The sequence below is a fragment of the Scyliorhinus torazame genome, chromosome 17, assembly GCF_047496885.1.
Source record: "Scyliorhinus torazame isolate Kashiwa2021f chromosome 17, sScyTor2.1, whole genome shotgun sequence".
Classification (NCBI taxonomy): domain Eukaryota; kingdom Metazoa; phylum Chordata; class Chondrichthyes; order Carcharhiniformes; family Scyliorhinidae; genus Scyliorhinus; species Scyliorhinus torazame.
In genome coordinates, this window is record NC_092723.1 from 168,781,325 (window position 1) to 168,801,479 (window position 20,155).

At 47.1% G+C, this 20,155-nt stretch overlaps 1 protein-coding gene across 1 annotated transcript in view; it reads right to left on the reverse strand.

Annotated features, from left to right (window-relative positions):
• LOC140394391 (GRB2-related adapter protein-like) overlaps positions 1-19,793 on the reverse strand; it is an 82,384-nt gene extending 62,591 nt beyond the window's left edge. The window contains exon 1 of the mRNA XM_072481621.1: positions 19,169-19,793. Within this exon, the coding sequence (XP_072337722.1) occupies positions 19,169-19,246 (78 nt within the window). The 5' untranslated portion in view covers positions 19,247-19,793. The remainder of the gene's footprint in view (positions 1-19,168) is intronic.
• Between the last annotated feature and the right edge of the window lie 362 nt (positions 19,794-20,155).

The following is a 20,155-nucleotide window of genomic DNA, read 5'->3' on the forward strand; positions in this document are numbered from 1 at the left end:
TCCCCTACTGAAACATCTACCACCTGGCCGGGCTCATTCCCCAATACCAGGTCCAGTACCGCCCCTTCCCTAGTTGGACTGTCTACATATTGTTTTAAGAAGCCCTCCTGGATGCTCCTTACAAACTCCGCCCCATCTAAGCCCCTGGCACTAAGTGAGTCCCAGTCAATATTGGGGAAGTTGAAGTCTCCCATCACCACAACCCTGTTGTTTTTACTCTTTTCCAAAATCTGTCTACCTATCTGCTCCTCTATCTCCCGCTGGCTGTTGGGAGGCCTGTAGTAAACCCCCAACATTGTGACTGCACCCTTCTTATTCCTGATCTCTACCCATATAGCCTCACTGCCCTCTGAGGTGTCCTCCCGCAGTACAGCTGTGATATTCTCCCGAACCAGTAGCGCAACTCTGCCTCCCCTTTTACATCCCACTCTATCCCGCCTGAAATGGGTCTTTTCATGTCCTCATTTTTCTCCCAAGTGGTGGTTAAATGTGAGGTAACGCATTAAATGATCTTTACCACCCGTTTCACTAACATTTCACTAACCTATTTATCTTACAGAAATGTTGTGCATTTCTGGTCACTGTTTTGCCAAACCCTCTGTTTCCTGGTTGGAAAATGTTTAGACTTGTCAAAGAGTTTAGTTACCCTCTGGGAAATTGAAACTTCCCCACAATGGATGGCAGACCCTCCCGTCTGTCATCTCCTGTTTTTCTTGTCCATTCTTCTTGAACAATGACATGTGATGCTGCAATTTTCCAATCTGACAGCACAACCCCTAAAACGAGAGAGCCTTTAAATATTATGATTACCGCACCTACAACTGCCTCACCGATTTATTTTAACATCCTGGGGTGAAAGCCAACAAGTCCTGGAGATTTGTCTAACTTAAGTCCCATTACTTTCTCCATTACCAAGTTCAATAAGCCCCTCCCCTTGACTTATTTTTAGCTTCCATTGTACGGTTGTCATTTTGCCCTCTTGCTCTACAGTGGAGGCAAATGCAATAATGCATGTAACAAGTCTGCCATTTCATGAATCTTCTAACTTTCATTCAAACTTCCATTCACGGGCAGTCATATTCACAACCGTTCCGAAACATTGTGACACGATTGTGGCACACATTGCAGGAAACCAATCTATCATGTTGTTGCTATCTTATTGTGCCCAATAAATTCTCCAGCCACAGTTGCAATAATATATATCCATCGACAGCACGGTAGCACAGTGGTTAGCACTGTTGCTTCAAAGTGCCACGGTTCAATTCCCGGCTTGGGGCACTGTCTGTGCGGAGTCTGCACGTTCTCCCTGTGGCTGCGGGGGTTTCCTCCGGGTGCTCCGGTTTCCTCCCACAAGTCCCAAAAGACGTGCTGTCAGGTCATTTGGAAATTCTGAATTCTCCCTCAGTGCACCCGAACAGGCGCCGGAATGTGGCGACTCGGGGTTTTTCACAGTAACTTCATTGCAGTGTTAATGTAAGTCTACTTGTGACAATAAAAAGATCATTATTATATCAAGCTCCTCAGTATTGTGAGATGTACCTGTGCTGTTAGCTTACATCAGAAGGTCTTAGTGCCAGAATGCAAACATCTCACCCGAGTGCTTTTTGTTTAAGCAAGTTTATGGCCATGTCTTATATTATCAGACTCCATCACTTCAGCTCATCTCTTCCTCAGTGGGAGGAGCAAGTGGTTGGCTGCTGGCAGTTGATGCATAGTCCTCAAGAAGCAGGAGGCCTGTACCTCGTTGTGCAGATTCCAGAAAAAATGCTGCAACTTACTGCCGCTGCACATGATGCTCTGGTTCGGCAACCTGTTCAGCAAATTTCTTCAAAGGGATGGCTGGGTAGGATGAATGTGGTGTCTGAAACCCCTTATCCTTTGTGTCAATTTTTGTTATTTCCCAGCGGTGCTCACCTCACATCTCCTGTGATCCATAAGACCATAAGACGTAGGAGCAGAAGTAGGCCCTTCGGCCCATTGAGTCTGCTACACCATTTAATGAGATCATGACTGATCTGATGTGATGATCCTTAATTCCACTTTCCTGCCTTATCCCCAGAACATTTAATCCCCTTATTGTTAAAAAATCTGTCTATCTCAACATTGAAAATACCCAACAAGCCAGCCTCTGCAGTAAAGAATTACACAGATTCACTATCCTCGGAGACAAGAAATTCCTCTTCATCTTTGTCTTGACTCGTCTTGCCTTACCCTGAGATTATGCCCTCTGGCCCTAGACTCTTGCACAAGGGGAAATAACCTCTCAGTATCTACCCTGTCAAGCCCCCTGAGAATTCTATATGTCTCAATAAGGTCCCCTCTCATTTTTCTAACCTCCAATGAGTACAGGCCCAACCTACCCTACCTATTCTCATAAGAAAATCCCTCCATACCTAGGATCAACCTAGTGAACCTTCTCTTGGCTGCCTCCAATGCCAATATATCTTTCCTTAGATAAGGGGATAAAACTGTTCACAGTATCCCATGTGAGAACAGACATTGGGAATCAATGGGGTAACTGATAGAGCCAAAGGCTCTCTCACTCGGATCCCCTGCAAGTTACATAGAACTACAAAGTACTTAAAGGACAGAAATAGCCCAACTGGTCCATGCCTGTGTTTATGCCTCACACAGGCCTCACAGTTTACTTAATCTCAGTTTAGTTGCATATCCTTCTAATGCCTTTTTCCTCATCTTTGTCTAACTTCCCATTTAAAGCATCAATGTTATTTGTCTCAACTAGTCTAAGTTGTAGAGTGGTCTTCATTCTAACCATTCTCTGCATTAAAAAAAAGTTTCTCACGTCAAAACAAAATTAAACTGAACTCTTGAATTTGAGCTCAAAATATCTATGACTCCACTTGAGGCATCAAAGTAACGGGACTTGCACTCAAGACCTCTAAGTTGGAGAACTATGTTACAAATTGTCCTGGTGAGGCTAGTCTCTCCATGATGCAGTACAATTCTATTATCAAATATCACTGAACACGTGAGGTTAGTGGGGTTCCACTGACATTGCTTTATCAATTGGAAAGTGTGGGGGCTCACATTTAAATTACAGCATGAGACACTGATGTTTGCACATTAGACTTTGTCGGTAGGCCTCAGGCTTGGACTCAATAGCTGAAGAAGGATTGAAACTGCGTCTGAACTCCAACCCAAATCCAACCCCCCACCCCCCCAACCATGAGGTTGGTGGAAGGCGGAGGAAGAGGGACCAGTGTGGAAGGAGGTGGGTAGAGTGTTGAAGGAGTTTTGAGGGGGGCAGGACGGAGGGGGGGGGGGGGGTAGGGGGAGGGTGGAAGGAGACAGGGGAGGTGGAAGGAGATGGGGAAATATGGAAGGAGGCATGTGTGAACGTGGGCGAATGGAGGATAGGAGAGGATGGAAGCAGGTGAGGGTGGAGGAGGAGGAGAAGGATCGAAGGAAAGGAAAGGGTTCCATGATGGAAGGAGACTTATTTCTCATCTTTGGTCCCATGGACAAACAATACTCCCTCTGAGAAAGTACCCCTTCACAATATGCAATAGATACACTGGACAAATTCCACATCATCTGAACTATTAAAAGCAAATTACTGTGGATGCTGGAATCTGAAACAAAAGAGAAAATGCTGGAAAATCTCAGCAGGTCTGGCAACATCTGTAGGGAGAGAAAAGAGCGAACGTTTCAAGTCCGATGACTCTTTGTCAAAGCTTTGACAAAGAGTCACGGGACTCGTAACTTTAGCCCGTTTCTCTCCCTACAGATGCTGCCAGACCTGCTGAGATTTTCCAGCATTTTCTCTTTTGTCATCTGAACTATTGTAAGCTTTGCTTTTCCTTTCCAATTTAGTGATCTTTCATATGCTGGAATACAGGAAGTAAGATTTTAACGCAGAGCTTAATCTTATATGGTAGTATCTGGATGATTCTTGCTTAATGACAAAATTAACCATGTGGCTCGGTATCAAATACTGGGCAATATTTTACTACATTAAAAGGGATTACAGAAATGAAAATTGCTGTTTGGATTTTCTTTAAAAAAAAATCATTATAACCCCTCAATGTCTGGGCTTCCCCATAAGCAAAATGAGCATGTGACATGATTCTGAGCCCTCACTAACATCTTCCAGGGAAAATAACAAAAGTTTCCCCCCTCTATTCTAATAAGCAAGGGTGCTGTTATAACCTGCCTGCTTACCATTGGCTGGGGACTAATGACAATCCCACAATCCTGTGGGAGTATGAGCTTCCCCAATGAGGGGGGCGGAGAAACCATTAGTAAACTCCAAGTATAAATAAAGCTGGCCAGTTTGGAACCAGGAGGAAGGAGTGTGCAGCAAGGGACGTTGCTGCTGCAGTTATATATATATATATATATATGTTATTGTAAATAAATGTTATTACTTTGTATCCTTAAAACTCGTGCTGGATTCTTTGTGGCCCTCACAAAACTGGCGACGAGAATGGGATTTTCTCAGCATCGGCCGATTCGGCAGTTTGCGCCCGGTGACCCAGTGTTCGTTCGGAATTTTGCTGGTGGTGTCCAGTGGGTTCCTGGCATAATCTTTCGCCAAACAGGCCCTATATCTTACCAGGTGCAAGCCCAGGGTCGTCTCCAGCGCAAACATGTAGACCACCTTAGGTCCAGAAGACTATCCCCTCCAAAGTTTCCCCGCCCCCGGAGAAATTTCTACAGCCGCAGAGACCAAAGACAAGGGAAGGTAGTCCTCACAATCTTCCACTGGTGCCTCACTCGAAGCCTGCGCAGGTTGTTACAGAACCGAATGGAGATAGAGATGGTGACATGACGGAGGCAGCAGTCTCTGACTCCGAGATGGAGACACAGGACGCATCAGAGTGGGAATCCTCGGGTACACGGGCCGTGGATGTACAACCGTTACGCCGTTCATTACGGAAGCGCCGGTCTCCATCTCGTTACACACCGCCTGATCCAGCGCCGCGTGCAAATGGTGTCCGGCCTGCGGCAAAACGAGTCCGATGCCCTCCTTCGCCAGGGTCTTCGGTGGATTCCTTGGACTTTGGGGGGGTTATAACCTGCCTGCTTACCATTGGCTGGTGACTAATGACAATTCTACAATCCTGTGGGAGTATGAGCTTCCCCAATGAGGGGGGGCGGAGAAACCATTAGTAAACTCCAAGTATAAATAAAGCTGGCCAGTTTGGAACCAGGAGGAAGGAGTGTGCAGCAAGGGAAGTTGCTGCTGCAGTTATATATATATATATGTTATTGTAAATAAATGTTATTACTTTGTATCCTTAAAACTCGTGCTGGATTCTTTGTGGCCCTCACAAAAGGTGCATATCGTCATTATTTTACCTCATGATTCCCTTGAAATTACTCATCTCCCTGCCCACCAGCCACTGACACACTTGCTCCTCGAGCTGAGAGGGCAGGAGGGTCCCTAATGGAGCAGCGCTGTGGTGCAGTGAGTAGCACGGCTGCCTCACGACGCCGAGGTCCCAGGTTCGATCCCGGCTCTGGGTCACTGTCCGTGTGGAGTCTGCACATTCTCCCCGTGTTTGCGTGGGTTTCGCCCCCACAACCCAAAGATGTGCAGGGTAGGTGGATTGGCCACGTAAATTGTCCCTTAATTGGAAAAAATGAATTGGGTGCTCTAAATTTATATTCAAAAAAAGGAGGGCCCCTTATTCCAAGGCAGTCAATTTGGTGCAGCAAAAATGACAGGTTTTTGGGAAGCTTCGACTTGAACTCTGACCTCTGATTAAAAGTCTAAGGTGGGTGGAAAAATGGAGCATGCCAGTCTGGGCCCGATCGAGGTCCCAGGGACTGATCCGTGCACCAGGAGAGGAAGGCCTAAGGCCTGGTTGGAATTCTAACCTGATACAGATTGTCAATTCCCTTGTCACCTCGGAATACGTAGGTATCCTTGCGGTGAAGTAGCAGTCTAGGTGTTTGGCAACAGCATGACTGAAATCAAGACTTTTACTTTTGCAACTGTCTGAACATCACCGACAGCAGCCAAAAGCAATGAACCACAAAGGTCTGTGGCACAATACAGCTGCTACATGAAGAATAAAGTGGAATCTTGTTCGTTGGGGTCACGACAACTGTAGAACCCATCGACTGCAAAGTGTTCTTTGACTAAAATCAAAAACAGGCTGTGTTTTTATCTTTGAGTCTGAAATGCCGTTTCAACAGTTCCACATATCAAAAGTCATTGCCTTCACACATCCCGAGCTCAGAGCATAGAATTATTGTCTCTGAATCAAGCCGAGAGAGCCCTATTCCAGAGATCCGAGCACAAAATCAAGTCTGACCCCCCCTGAAAGTGTCAGCTTTTGGAAGAGATGTTAATCTCAGAGTCTGCCTCCACTCTCCGGTAAACGGAAAAGCTCCCATGGTACAGCTTTGGTGAAGAGCAGGACAGTTCCCTTTAATATAATTGTAGCCACCGGGGTTGACCACTTCCCGACTTAAAATGGAGGTCCGCAAAGACTACAGGGAAATTCAGCCAACACAGGAAAAAACTAGCAAGTGCAGAAATCCTGTGTATTAGAGCTTGCAAAAGCCCAGACAGCACTGAAACTCACAGCCATCTGCATACTAATGAGCGATCCACGGGAACAATCAAAACATTGAAGGTGAATAAGGCCAAGCCAGACTCCTCGGCGCCAGCAGGAGCCAAGACAAAGGAAGGCCAACGGACACTCAGGGACCGCCCAGCGATCAGGGAACAACTCCAGTATTGGAGAAGTCGATCCAAGTGATCGGAACGTAGTCCAATCACTTGGAACCAGGTCTGGGTCCGCCCAAAGGGGCGGGAAGCCCCTGGGGACTATAAAGTAGAGCCCCCAAGTTCAAATCGGTCTTCTTGGTAGGGTCACTCAGCAACTCGAATCAACCCTTGAGAGTGAACTGCCTAAGCTGCCGCATCAACCAAGTAAGTCTCCAGTCAACGCACGCTACGAGATAGGCGCTCCTAGCTACCAGTCCATACCAGCTTTGAATCCTGCAGACTCAGGCTGAACAAAAGACCATTTGTTCCCCTGACCTGGTGGGCCAATTCTGAAGCCAAGTATAGGCCATTTAGTGATAGAGAATAGTCTAGAAAGTAGAGTTTATGCATGAGTAGTGATTTACTGTGTATAATAAATGTGTTTTGATTTGAATCTTACTAATTGGTGTGTCGAGTTATTGATCAGTACTTGAACTTGAACCTCGTGGCGGTATCATAAAGATACCTGGCGACTCTAAAGCAAAGGTTATAGAAACAGAGCAAATTAATTAAAGATACAACGGGCAACATTTAAGAGCCAACCAAAAGTTAGCAACATATTACTGGCGACATCCTGACGAGACCCAACTTAGAAGTGGCCTAACCACTCCGGGAGAACCCAAAATTTGAATTAGAATCCAAATGGGAACAGAAAAACCATAAATGTTAAAGCAGTTCTGATCAATCCTCGTAATTCGGAAGTGTGTTAATGTATGCTTAACTAACAGGGTTATAAGGTAAAACTGATAGATTTTTGTTGCGAAAAACTGTCGAGAGTTTGTATTCCGGAAATTAGTGAACGCCGTACCCGTAATTACAGCACCGCCTTAGTACCCCTCGTTCCAAATTTTAAGAGAGTATTTAGAGAGGAAAGATGGCAATGCAGGCAATGCAATGCCTCATGAACCCTGAAGAATTTGTGGTCGTAGCGACCAGCAGTAGAGTAGGTCAGTGTCCCGTTTGGGAAGAAGAGATCAGAAAATATCTCAAAGGGAAAGGATGGCCCCTTTGGAGTGTATTCTGTGACAATGAGGAAACAGGACCCGGGGGTATAGGACATACTTGGTGGGAGAACCTGTCAGAGATCCATAAGAAAAGCTTAGGGAAAGCTCGCAAGCCAATGGCAATCGTGTCCTGTTTGGCACAATTGCGAGGCACAGAGGAGGTCGTTCGGACGCTCCGAAAAGAGATAGAGGAGAGACATCGAATGAGCAAGGTCGATGTTAGCGAGACCGAGAAAGAGAATATAGAGTTGCGAAGGAAGTTGGCAGCAAAGGACGGAGATGTGGATGATGCCAAGTTGGGCACACCAGTCTTGTCTAGCGCATCTGAGCAGCTTCCAAACCCAGTACGATAAGGCCTATCAGGCCACGCAACGTGCAGTCCTGGTAAGAGAAGAGACAGAGAAACAGGTAGAGGCATTGCAAAGGCAGTGCAGCGATTTAAAGGCAGCATTAAGAGCACCCCATGCTGCTACCACAGAGCACAGACAAAGCTCATTAGATCATGCGAAATGCAGGAAGCAGATTGTGGAACTGCAGTCTTTGCTTTCAGTACAAACTGGGTTTCAGGGCACCTTTGGATCTAAATTAGATGAGGAAGACGGCCCTGATTGGCAAGAGTTAAACAAAACCGCGCATAGATATGTTCAGGGAACATGTGCGCAAGGAAAGCCCCAAAGGAGAAAAGCACCCCGACCCCCCACAGAGCAGATAAACCAGGCACCCATGAATCCAGTAACCACCCATCGCACAGTCACACCGGAAGGAGACGCAGAATTTCTTTACACCACCCCCTTAACCGTGACCCAATTACGGGACGCGTGCGAAAAGATCACACCGTTCCTCCCCACCTCAGACCACCACCACTTCTTTGCTAGAGTAAAGCAGCAGGTGACCACGTACGGCCTGGATGAGCGTGAGCACGTGAAGCTCACAGTTTTGAGTGTAGACCTTTCAGTCGTAGCAGCCCTTCCTGACCCACAGAATGTAGGAGGAGACACCCTTACAGAGATGCACGCAGCGATCCTAGATGCGATCGGCTATAACAGAGGTGACCCGGTAGAAGGCCTGAATAAGTGCAGGCAGAAAAAGACAGAACACCCCACAGCGTTTGCTGAATGCCTGTGGATTCATTTTACAGCCATTTTCGGCAATTTAGAACGCGCCCACTTGTCCAAAGACGGTATGGCCAAATGGACCCGCACCCTCATCTCCCATGCCACAGAGGCAGGGGAGATGCCAAAGGCCTGTACGAATTATGACCCCTCAGAGGAAGCCCACAATGAGAAATGGGTTTTAAAAAGATTGTCCCGCCCCTGCGAGCAATCTGTCCAAAACAAACCCGTAATTAAGAAACCCGAAGAACAGCAGGCAGAGGCAGATATCCACACAGTTAAGATGCACCAGAACCCCACATGGGTGAACAAAGGCAGGAACAGCCCCCCACGGAAACCACAGGAGCGTTACAACTGTGGACAATTAGGTCACTTTGCACGAGAGTCCAATGCCCCACGAAAGCCGCAGAGAGCCCAGCAGGCAGGCACTCTGAATAAGAATAGGACAAAGCCCATACATAGTGTGAGCACCTGTTCAGACCAGACAGACATGAACGGATCTGACTGATGGTGTTCGGGCTCCCCCACCTGGGTCTGCGACACCCTTTGGGATAGGTCCGGCCGACCAGTCGTTGCAGCAAAAGTACGGGGACAGCCCGTCGAATTTCTCTGGGACACCACAATTAATTCCTCCACCATGTTCCAAAAAGACACGTGGCCCACTACAGCCACAATCACCCTCAGCGGCTTCACAGGCCACTCACAGCAGGGACACATCACAGCCCCAGTACCCATTCAAATTGGCAATATTACGACAAAATACCCCATAGTTTTAGTCGATCTATCCCACACAGCAGAACACATTTTGGGCATTGATTTTATGAACTCCCACCACCTTTCATTCGATCCAGTCAACCAATGTGTCTGGAAAATGGCAAAATCCGCAAGAGCCCCCGCAACGCTCACAGTAGGTGAGTATGCAAAGAAGATTAGCGCAGTCGGCGAATTCTGGTTTGACCCGACCACGATTAGCACAGACAAGCAGGTTAGGGCAGTTCTGCAGAAGCACAGGACAGCATTCGCGACCCACAAACATGACTATGGCCGGATGACTGGTTCCGTTCAAATCACAGGACCTGACCCTAGACCCCAAAAGCAATATGGATTTCCCCAAGAGGCAGAGGGAGAAATCTCAAAAGTTATCGATAGCTTATTAGAGCAGGGCGTACTTAGATCAGTAGCCTCTACTAATAATGCCCTGATTTGGCCAGTGAGAAAGCCCGATGGATCATGGCGACTGACCATCGATTACCGGGAACTCAACAAAGTCACCCCCGCAGCAGCCCCCACGGTAGCCACACGTCCCGAGACCATGCTCAAACAGGGATTCAACTCACGATGTTTTACGGTTTTGGACATCAGTAACGGATTCTGGTCCTTCCATTGGCAAAAGCGTGCCAATACAAATCTGCCTTCACTTTTAGAGGTCAGCAGTACACGTGGACATGCCTTCCACAAGGATTCCACAACTCCCCCTCCATTTTCCACCGACAGCTGGCAAATGGATTATCGAAATTTTCTCGCCCCGAATGTCTGGTCCAGTATGTGGACGACCTATTACTGCAGACAGACACCAAGGCAGAGCACATCGAGCTTCTGTCCGAACTCCTGGAACTCCTACAGCAGATTGGTTGTAAAGCAAACCCCAAAAAGGCCCAAATTTTGGAAAACAATGTGATGGATTTGGGTACGATTATCACACATGGTAAACGTGAGATCGAGCATAAAAGAATTGACTCGATTGTCAAATTGCCCCTTCCCCAGAATGTTTCAGCCCTCCGGTCGTTTTTAGGACTGGTTGGCTACTGCCAAAAACACATTGACGGTTTTGCCACCAAGGCAGCACCCCTCTCAGACCTCCTAAAGAAAGGAGCCCCTTGGGAATGGCTTCCGCAGCATAGGGATGCTGTGGATGCTTTGAAAAGAGCCCTCATTGCAGCCCCCCGCACTGCATGTTCCAGACCCGCTTTCCCCCTATGCTATAGAGATAGCTAGCACCGACCGCACCCTTTCGGCCGTGCTCCTCCAAGAATGGCACGAACAGTTAAGGCCCGTGGCTTACGCCACCAGACTTTTAGATCCTGTGGAGCAGGGATTTTCGGCCTGTGAAAGGCACCTGCTCGCAGTTTTCTGGGTGGCTCAGTACTTTTCCTACATAACCGGACTAAACCCCATCACAATCCTCACGGAACACACCCCCACCCAACTTTTACTAGACGGACGACTTAAGGACGGTACAGTAAGCCAGATCAGAGCAGCCAGATGGACCCTTCTTTTGCAGGGACGGGACATCACTGTTAAAAGGACCAAGACCCACACTTTCCTAGCCGACAACCTTCAGTACCCAGGCACCCCCCATGAATGTGAAATCATCTCACCGCACCACAACACAGGCCCCTTTATTGCGAAAACACCCCCCAGAAAGATAGATAGTTCACCCCAGAACCCCCAGCACACAGATACGTGCGCACCCTTGAGAAAATATGTGGATGGTTCTTCCACAGTATTAGACGGGAAGCGCATTACAGGATGCGGCATTTATGTTGAGGACACGCAGGGATGCGCCCTAGAAGAGATCTCGTTAAAACTTCCAGGACACTTAGGCGCACAGGCGGCAGAACTAGCAGCCGTTGCGTACATTGTGGATCACCCAGATTCCTTCCCCAGCCCAGCAGACATATAATCGGACAGCCTCTATGTCTGCAACAGCCTAACAGAATTCCAACCCCTGTGGAAAGCAAGAGGATTTGTTTCCACAGACGGAAAACCCCTCCCTTCAGCCCCATTGCTCCGCCACATTTTAGAGAAAGCACAGGACAGGACATTTGGAATTGTTAAAGTTCAAAGTCAGCATCGTTCCTCCCCACCTGGAAATGTAAAAGCCGACGCACTGGCTAAAGCAGGTTCCAGGCATGGATATTTTTGGACACCCCCCGAAAGCGCCCCAGTGAATGCAGTTCAGGTCTCACTGACTAATATCGAGGATTTAGTGCAGGCCCAGAAGCAAGATAGCAATCTCAGGGAGATTTTGAAAGGAGGCTTTCCAGCCCCATACGAAAGATTTAAAAATGCACTAACCACACATGACGGTGTGATCCTGAAAGACACCCTTTATGTGGTTCCTGAACAGGACAGGAATCAGCTTATTAGTTTGTTCCATGACAGTCATGGGCATCAGGGAATTGATCCCACTACAGCCCACCTCAGGCAGCTCTTTTGGTGTCCAAGTTTAAAAGAAGACGTAACGCACTACATTGAGAATTGCCTTATCTGTGCCCAAAACAATCCGGACAGATACGCAAAGAAAGCTCAGCTTAGCCACACCCTCCCCGTTAATGGCCCCTGGACTAACCTCCAGATTGATTGTAAAATGACCATTGCCCCCTTGCAGGAATGGTTACAAGTACGTATTAGTCGTCATAGACACTTTTACGAAATGGGTAGAGGCATTCCCATCCAGAACTAACACGGCAAAGACCACAGCCAAGATCTTAACCCACCACATCTTTACGAGATGGGGACTCCCCCGCAGCATTGAATCCGACCAAGGTTCCCATTTTACGGGCCATGTCATGAAGAACGTCCTCACGATATTTCCACATCGCATGCCACCCCCAGTCAAGTGGTATTGTGGAGCGAATGAATCGGACCCTAAAAGCAACCCTCAGAAAAATGGTCCAACAAAACAACACCACTTGGGATTCAGTCCTCCCTTTTGCGCTGATGTTTTTGAGAAATACAGTTTCAACATCCACAGGATACACCCCACACACTCTCATGACCGGACGCCCCATGAAAGGCACAGAATTTTTATTAGGACTTGACTTGACCAGCCCCGAAGTGACGGCCCTCACACACGAGAACGCAGTGAAACAGTTAGTCGAAATTGTAAAAACGGCTCAGCGAGCAGCCGCAGTAAGATTAGGCACTAGAAAGAAACAGAGCAAGGCCTGTTTCGACAAGACAGTGCATGTGACTGAGTTTGAGGTAGGACAGCAGCTCCCCATTTACAACCCCAGCACATTCCTGTCACCGAAGTATTCGGGTCCGTAGTCCATTGCGGACAAAGTAAGCCCCTCCGTGTATAAAATTAAGTACCCCAATGGAAAGACTGCGTGGTTCCATATTAACCAGCTTAAGGCATATGGCCCACAGTCTAACCACGCACACCACGTCATGCTCGACGCAGCAGACCACACCCCGCCCACAGCCAACGTATCCCTACCCTCCCCCAACACGTCCACCCCACCCACGGACTCGCCCTCGACTCCACCCCCGAACTCTAGACTCCGCCCCGGAATGCCCACAGACAGCAGCAGAGACAGCGACTGTGACACAGACAATAGCCACAGCAGGCCTCCCTATTATCCCCATGCAACAGGCCCCACACCCAGCGAATCTGAACACGATTCGAGTGATTCCTTCCTGATCACATTCCTCAACAAACCCCACCAAAGACCACCGCCCTACGATGACGACTCCGTCCCCACAGAATTAGACACAACTTTTTGGCACCATGACAATTCATACAGGCTCGTCCGAAACGACGAGATGGACCCAAAGTCACACCATGCAGCTTTATCAACACTCATCCATTCCAGAGTATGTCATCCGGGAGACGAGGACGACTTTGAGTCTGACTCCCAAAACGAGAACCCCTTTGCGACACTGTTCGCAACTGATAACTGAGGTTTCCAGATGATGTTTTAAAAGGAACCACTTGGGAGAAACGGTGTCCTTTCTGATGGAACCTGCAGCATGTTGTTCAATGTTGTTTGTTAGTGTTATTGTTAAGTGTTGTTTGTAAACTCGGACGTTCCACAGCCACACGCCATATTTTTCGGCAGAAACCTGTGAAAACTTGCCAGCACGCTTATCAGCAGAAACCGCTGAGAGCTTGCCATCCCCCGGTCATAACTGCTCTTCTGGTTCAACAGTAGAACCTTTACAGCAACCCCCCACGATGACTACATTTTTGCCCGTTCTTGCCGGTTGCTCAGGCAGTGGAGAAACGGCATTGGTCCCCGCCCTGCCTGAGGTCCCCCCTCTGGTCAGCTACACTCGGGTAGAGCACATACGGCATTGATCACCGTCCTACCCGGGGATTCCATCCAAATCTTACCCGTTGTGGCCCATACGCACCTCATTTCGGCACTTTTGGTTCAAAAAGTTTTGTTTTGTTTTCGGGCAACCCTTAGGTTTCCATCCCTATGGTATTTACATCCTCAAGCATTTGGATGGTAAATCGCACAGCCTGCGAGACGGCTCGCACTGTTTCAGTATTTTTTTAAATGTGTGTCTTGTCCTGACTATTCGGTTTTTTTTTTTAAATGAGGGAGTCACACATGGTGACAAATTATAAAGGGAAATTGGCACTACAAGACAAACATGCTAACGCACGAGATATTAACCAAGATATATAACAGAAACTATGCTTGATCCACAGAATTCCAGAAGCTCCAGGAAGAGCGAAGAACCGGAAAGGAAGAGACGAAAAGGAAAGAAGACAACAATGAAGACGTCATACGTGTTTTTCGTCGTTATTGTAATTTGTATCCGTTTCTGCGCGAATGCGAACCCCCTGACCCCTACCACACAGGCCAGGAATGATTCCCACCCCTACCATACACTACACCCTGAAATAGTTAACCCCGAGATAGTCACCGACACACCATCATGGTGTGATACGTTCATAACCTGGTATTCACTATCATACGTAATTGAATCCCTTCTAGTATTGGCGATACTCTGCAACATCGTGCAGACTATCCACATGAGGAAATGGCGAAGGAGAGCCTACCGCTCTCGCACCCCGGTAAACAGGATAAGATCCCCTATTTTCGGTTATCACCAGGACCCCGAACCCCTTGATCTACAATAAAGAACATTTGTGTTGCATCTTTTGTAAATAAAGAAATGTGTTTCATTTACAACGGAAATATTTTACACCTCTGTGCTTGACTGCCAAGCCAGAGGAAAAATGTGAATGCTGCTATTATTGTTGTATTGTTAGGAAGTTAGTATGATTGAATGCTTGAGTGAGTGTAGTTTATGAGAGATAATTAGAGGTACCGTGTTTTTTGTGTAATGCATGTCCCTGTCTGACATAGCGCCACTTAGAATTGTTAGTTTAAAAATGTTCATACATAGTTATGGTCAGTGTAGAGGCCATGGAAGAGTGCTCGCTGGGTCAGGAAGTGAAGACAACACAGTTATGTGATCCTTCACGCTTCGCGTTAGGGATCACAAGGAGGGAGTGTAGCCACCTGGGTTGGCCACTTCCCGACTTAAAATGGAGGTCCGCAAAGACTACAGGGAAATTCAGCCAACACAGGAAAAAACTAGCAAGTGCAGAAATCCTGTGTATTAGAACTTGCAAAAGCCCAGACAGCACTGAAACTCACAGCCATCTGCATACTAATGAGCGATCCCCGGGAACAATCAAAACATTGAAGCTGAATAAGGCCAAGCCAGACTCCTCGGCACCAGCAGGAGCCAAGACAAAGGAAGGCCAACGGACACTCAGGGACCGCCCAGCAATCAGGGAACAACTCCAGTATTGGAGAAATCGATCCAAGTGATCGGAACGTAGTCCAATCACTTGGAACCAGGTACGGGGTCCGCCCAAAGGGGCGGGAAACCCCTGGGGACTATAAAGTAGAGCCCCCAAGTTCAAATCGGTCTTCTTGGCAGGGTCACTCAGCAACTCGAATCAACCCTTGAGAGTGAACTGCCCAAGCTGCCGCATCTACCAAGTAAGTCTCCAGTCAACGCACGCTACGAGATAGGCGCTCCTATCTACCAGCTTTTGAATCCTGCAGACTCAGATCGAATGAAAGGCCATTTGTTCCACTGACCTGGTGGGCCAATTCCGAAGCTAAGTATAGGCCTTTTAGTGATAGAGAATAGTCTAAAAAGTAGAGTTTATGCGTGAGTAGTGATTTACTGTGTATAATAAATGTGTTGTTATTTGAATCTTACTAATTGGTGTGTTGAGTTATTGATCAGTACTTGAACTTGAACCTCGTGGTTCATAAAGATACCTGACGACTCTTGAGCAAAGGTTATAGAAACAGAGCAAATTAAGTAAAGATACAACGGGCAACATTTAAGAGCCAACCAAAAGTTAGCAACATAATTATAGTCAATATTTACCCATCAGCCAGCATCGTGAAAACAGCTTGTCCAATTAATTACCTCTTTGTTGCTTGTGGGAGCTTGCTGTGCACAAATTGGCTGTTGCATTTCCTACATTATAGCAGCGTCAATGTTTCAAAGTGTTACATTTACTATAATTGCCTTGGGTGGTCCCAAGTTCAGAAAGGTGCTCCATAAATGCAATTTCCCCCCCCCCCCCCCCCTTACAGGGCTAATACTGCACTTGCTCTCCAAATGGATACTAACACTCCCAACTACGTCATGAGCCTGCTCGCCAATGTTACCATTAATCAACCTGTGCTACTGCTCAATTAATGCTGATGGTTTGAATGAGGCACCACAGAACAATCGATATCTGGTCACTGTGCTGTACCACAGCTAGGAATCTGTGCCTTAGGAAAGGAGATTAAAGGAGGAAAATTAGCAAGAGAGAGAGAAATTAATGCTGCTCTGACGTTACTTTTACATTCAGAAAGATGGGTATTTCTGGAATGACATTTCCCACAAAAATATGGAGTCACTGTCTGCAAGTGATTGCCTGATACACTGCGTTATGCCAATCGTTTCTGTCCATGGACTTGTTTGTAACACACTTGTGTGATCCTCTGCCTTAATTTCAAGCCTTATTTTGAAAAATATGTTCTGAACCCAAATACAAGCTAAGTCAAACTGATGACAATAACCACAGGTATAAAAGCCCATCTATTACAGTGTTAATTTTTTGGCTGCAAATGAACTGCCTTCCTGATTCTCCAGTACCACACTCCCACCACCCAGACACTCTTATTCTCATCCAAATTTCTGCTGCCTGTATCCTACACATGGCAAGCCCTATTCACCCATCATCCATACCCTCACTCATCTACCTGTGACTCCCGGTCTGAAAACACCTGGATTTTAAAGTTCTCACCCTTGTTCTCAAATCCCTCATTAGCCTCACCACTCCCTAACTCTGTAAATTCCTCAGCTGTAGAACCCTCCAGCCTGTGCTCGTCCACTTCTGGCTTCTTTCATCTCTCTGTTTCTCAGCTGCTGTAACCCATAAGCCTGACCTTCTCTCCTCTCCTCTCTTACTCTCTCTCACACATTAAAACACTCTTACAACCTACCTCTTACCCCCATGTCCTCATACCTTTGGTGTTAAATGCTATTTGCTAACACTCAAAGTTGTTGTCGGTGATTACACGGCAGGGGATGACAGGTAATGTCTTGGGTGAGATGCACCTCAATCACACAGTACAGGAAAGTCTCTTCTATCGTTCATTCCCTCCTTATTGTGCATTGCTGCAATGCCTACACTTCAAAAGTACTTCATTGGCTGTAAAGCACTTTTGAGATGTTAGGTGGTTGTGAAAAATGCTGTATAAATGAGAGTTTTTCTTTTTCTGATCTCAATGTAATCGACCCCAACCTTTATAAGGCCCTTAACTGAGAGCTTCAGATACTTCCCCAAACCCCCGAGAGTTAAAATGGCGGCGGGCAGACGAGAAGCATGAACATGGAGAGGAGGACACTATCCTAATTTTAACCATCATTTTCTGCTCGCACCAGCTCATTGGGCACCAGAGGTTTGTGGGGTGGCATTACAATCAAGGCTTTGTATCATTACATGGAGATCATGATTTGTCGTCTAAAAATCAGTTCCTGCTTTTTTTTTTTAAATGTGCAACACTAAAAGTAACATTTGCAGTTTTTAAAATAATGTTCAGGGGCAACGGGTGTGATGGAGCTGAGAGCAGAACAAACTAGTGAATAGGCACATCCCGAACGAAACTGCTATCACTGATATCTGATGTTCTCATGAGATTACTGGTGAACTAATTGACTTGATATGCATTACTGTACAAGCTTCAATGCAAATCTCCTGTTGCTATGCACTTGTAAGGATGTGCCTACTCTCATTTAAAAACAATATGCTGAACTCTTAGCTATGATAAGCTCAATCAGAGGTATTCAGTCTCAAATATTGCATGGTATTATTTTATGTGGGCTAGTTTTATTTTAGGAAACAATTAGGCAAGACTCTCTGTACACATTTCAAATTGAGCAAACAAAAAAATAAAGTTTTTGTTTAATATTCATGGTCCAACTGGCAGGCACATGATTGCAGCAGCTGAACATGCAAATTAGAGGCTGGGTAGGCCACTCGGCCCATCGAGCCTGCTCCACCATTAAATAAGAACATGCAACATCACTTTCTAATGTCAAATTGTGTGAAACAAGATTGCTATTATCTTGAAAGCTGAGACTTAATTGGATAACTGTTTGGAGGACAAAAAAATAACTTAATGGGAATCAGTTCTTGCAAGAACAGTTTAATTCCAAGTTGAGCACCCAATGGGCTTTACCTGTGAACTATTTGATCTGGGGGGGGGGGGGGGGGGGGCAGTATTGGACAAGGGTGCTAAGGGTTTCAGAACCAGGGGACAGCAGATAAGGTTAAGGTAAGGTCAGAGTTTAGGAATCCTGCAGTGAGCAACTCAGCTCCTGACTCCCCAAAGCCTGTCCACCATCGACAAGACAGAAATCAGGAGGGATGGAATACTCCCCACATGATGAGTGTGGCTCCAACAACACTCAAGAAACTCCACACCATCCAGGACCTAGCAGCTCACTTGATTGGCACCCTTTCCACAAACATTCCTTCCCTCCACCACTGACGCACAGTGGCAGCCGTGTGCACCATCTAAAGATGCACTGTAGGGAACTCACCAAGGTTCCTGAGACAGCACCTTGCAGGTCCATGACCACTACCATCTGCAACAGCAAGGGCAGCAGATACATGGGAACAGCGCCAACTTGAGGATCTCCTCCAATCCACTCACCACCCTGTCTTGGAAATGTATTGGCTGTCAAAATCCTGGAACTCCTTCCCTGACAGCACAGTGGGCGCACCTACACCACATGGACTGCAGAGGTTGGAGAAGGCAGCTCACCACCACTTTCACAGGGGAAATTAGGGATGGGCAACAAATGCTGGCCTAGCATCCCTTAAAAATGAATTTAAAACACACACACGCACACCAGACATAATGTAAGGAAATGGCAGAAGAGGCTAAGGAGGGCTGATGTAAAATAGATCTCACTAAAAAGAACCAGAGGAGAAAAGCCACCGGCTGGCTCTGAGGATGAATTAGCTGCTTCGGACTCACCTTGAGAGTTTCTCCCTTGTTGAAACTGAGCTCGTCGGTGGCCGATGCCACAAAGTTGTACAACGCGACAGCTTCCATGGTGGCTGTGTCCTCCTGTCCCTCCCGGGGGGAACCCTGAAAGGGGGTGAAGTCCAAGTAACGGCGAGGAACTGCAGATCCCCCTCTGTGTGCCTTAAATTGCTGCCTCGCTTTCTTTTGTTCCGCCCTTGCCTTCCGAGGCTGAGCGGGTGAAGTTTGGATCAGGCTGAGAGTGCTGTGTGTGTGGAGGACAGGGTACACACTGCCCGGCTTCTCTCGCAGTGTCTCAGCATCAGTCGAGTATGGAAAGCATTTCCGTCTGCCGCGTCTCCGAGAGAAGGGGGATTTCTCTCTCTCTCTTCTATCCTCAAACACAATACCCAAACAGGAAACTCGTGTCACATTATTGCTGAAATATTTACCAGCGGTAGAATTTTTTTTCCTGAATCCTCTCCTCACTTCTGATAGCAAGCAAAACTCTTGATTCCCTGTAGTTTAGAAATGCTCCGAGTGTTGCCCCATTTGTCTCTCACCAATGTCCACCTCCCCCTCCTGGCAGGCGTCTACAGGTCCAGGGGCACAGGTGCCTTCCTCTCCTTCCCCCAGTCTTCCTATTCAACCTCAGAGCGTGAGTGCTGACAGCATATTCAAATCACAACTGCAGTCCAATGTCGTCTCTGCTGACCCAATGCATGTCCATACATGTCAAATATACATATGTGTGTGTTATCTGTTATATGTAATAATCTTTATTGTCACAAGTAGGCTTACATTGACACTGCAATGAAGTTACTGGGGAAAGCCCCTAGTCACCACGTTCCGGCGCCTGTTCAGGTATACAGAGGGAGAATTCAGAATGTCCAAATTACCTAACAAGCACTTCTTTCGGGACTTATTGGAGGAGACCGGAGCACCCGGAGGAAAGCCACACAGACACGGGGAAAAACGTGCAGACTCCGCACAGATAGT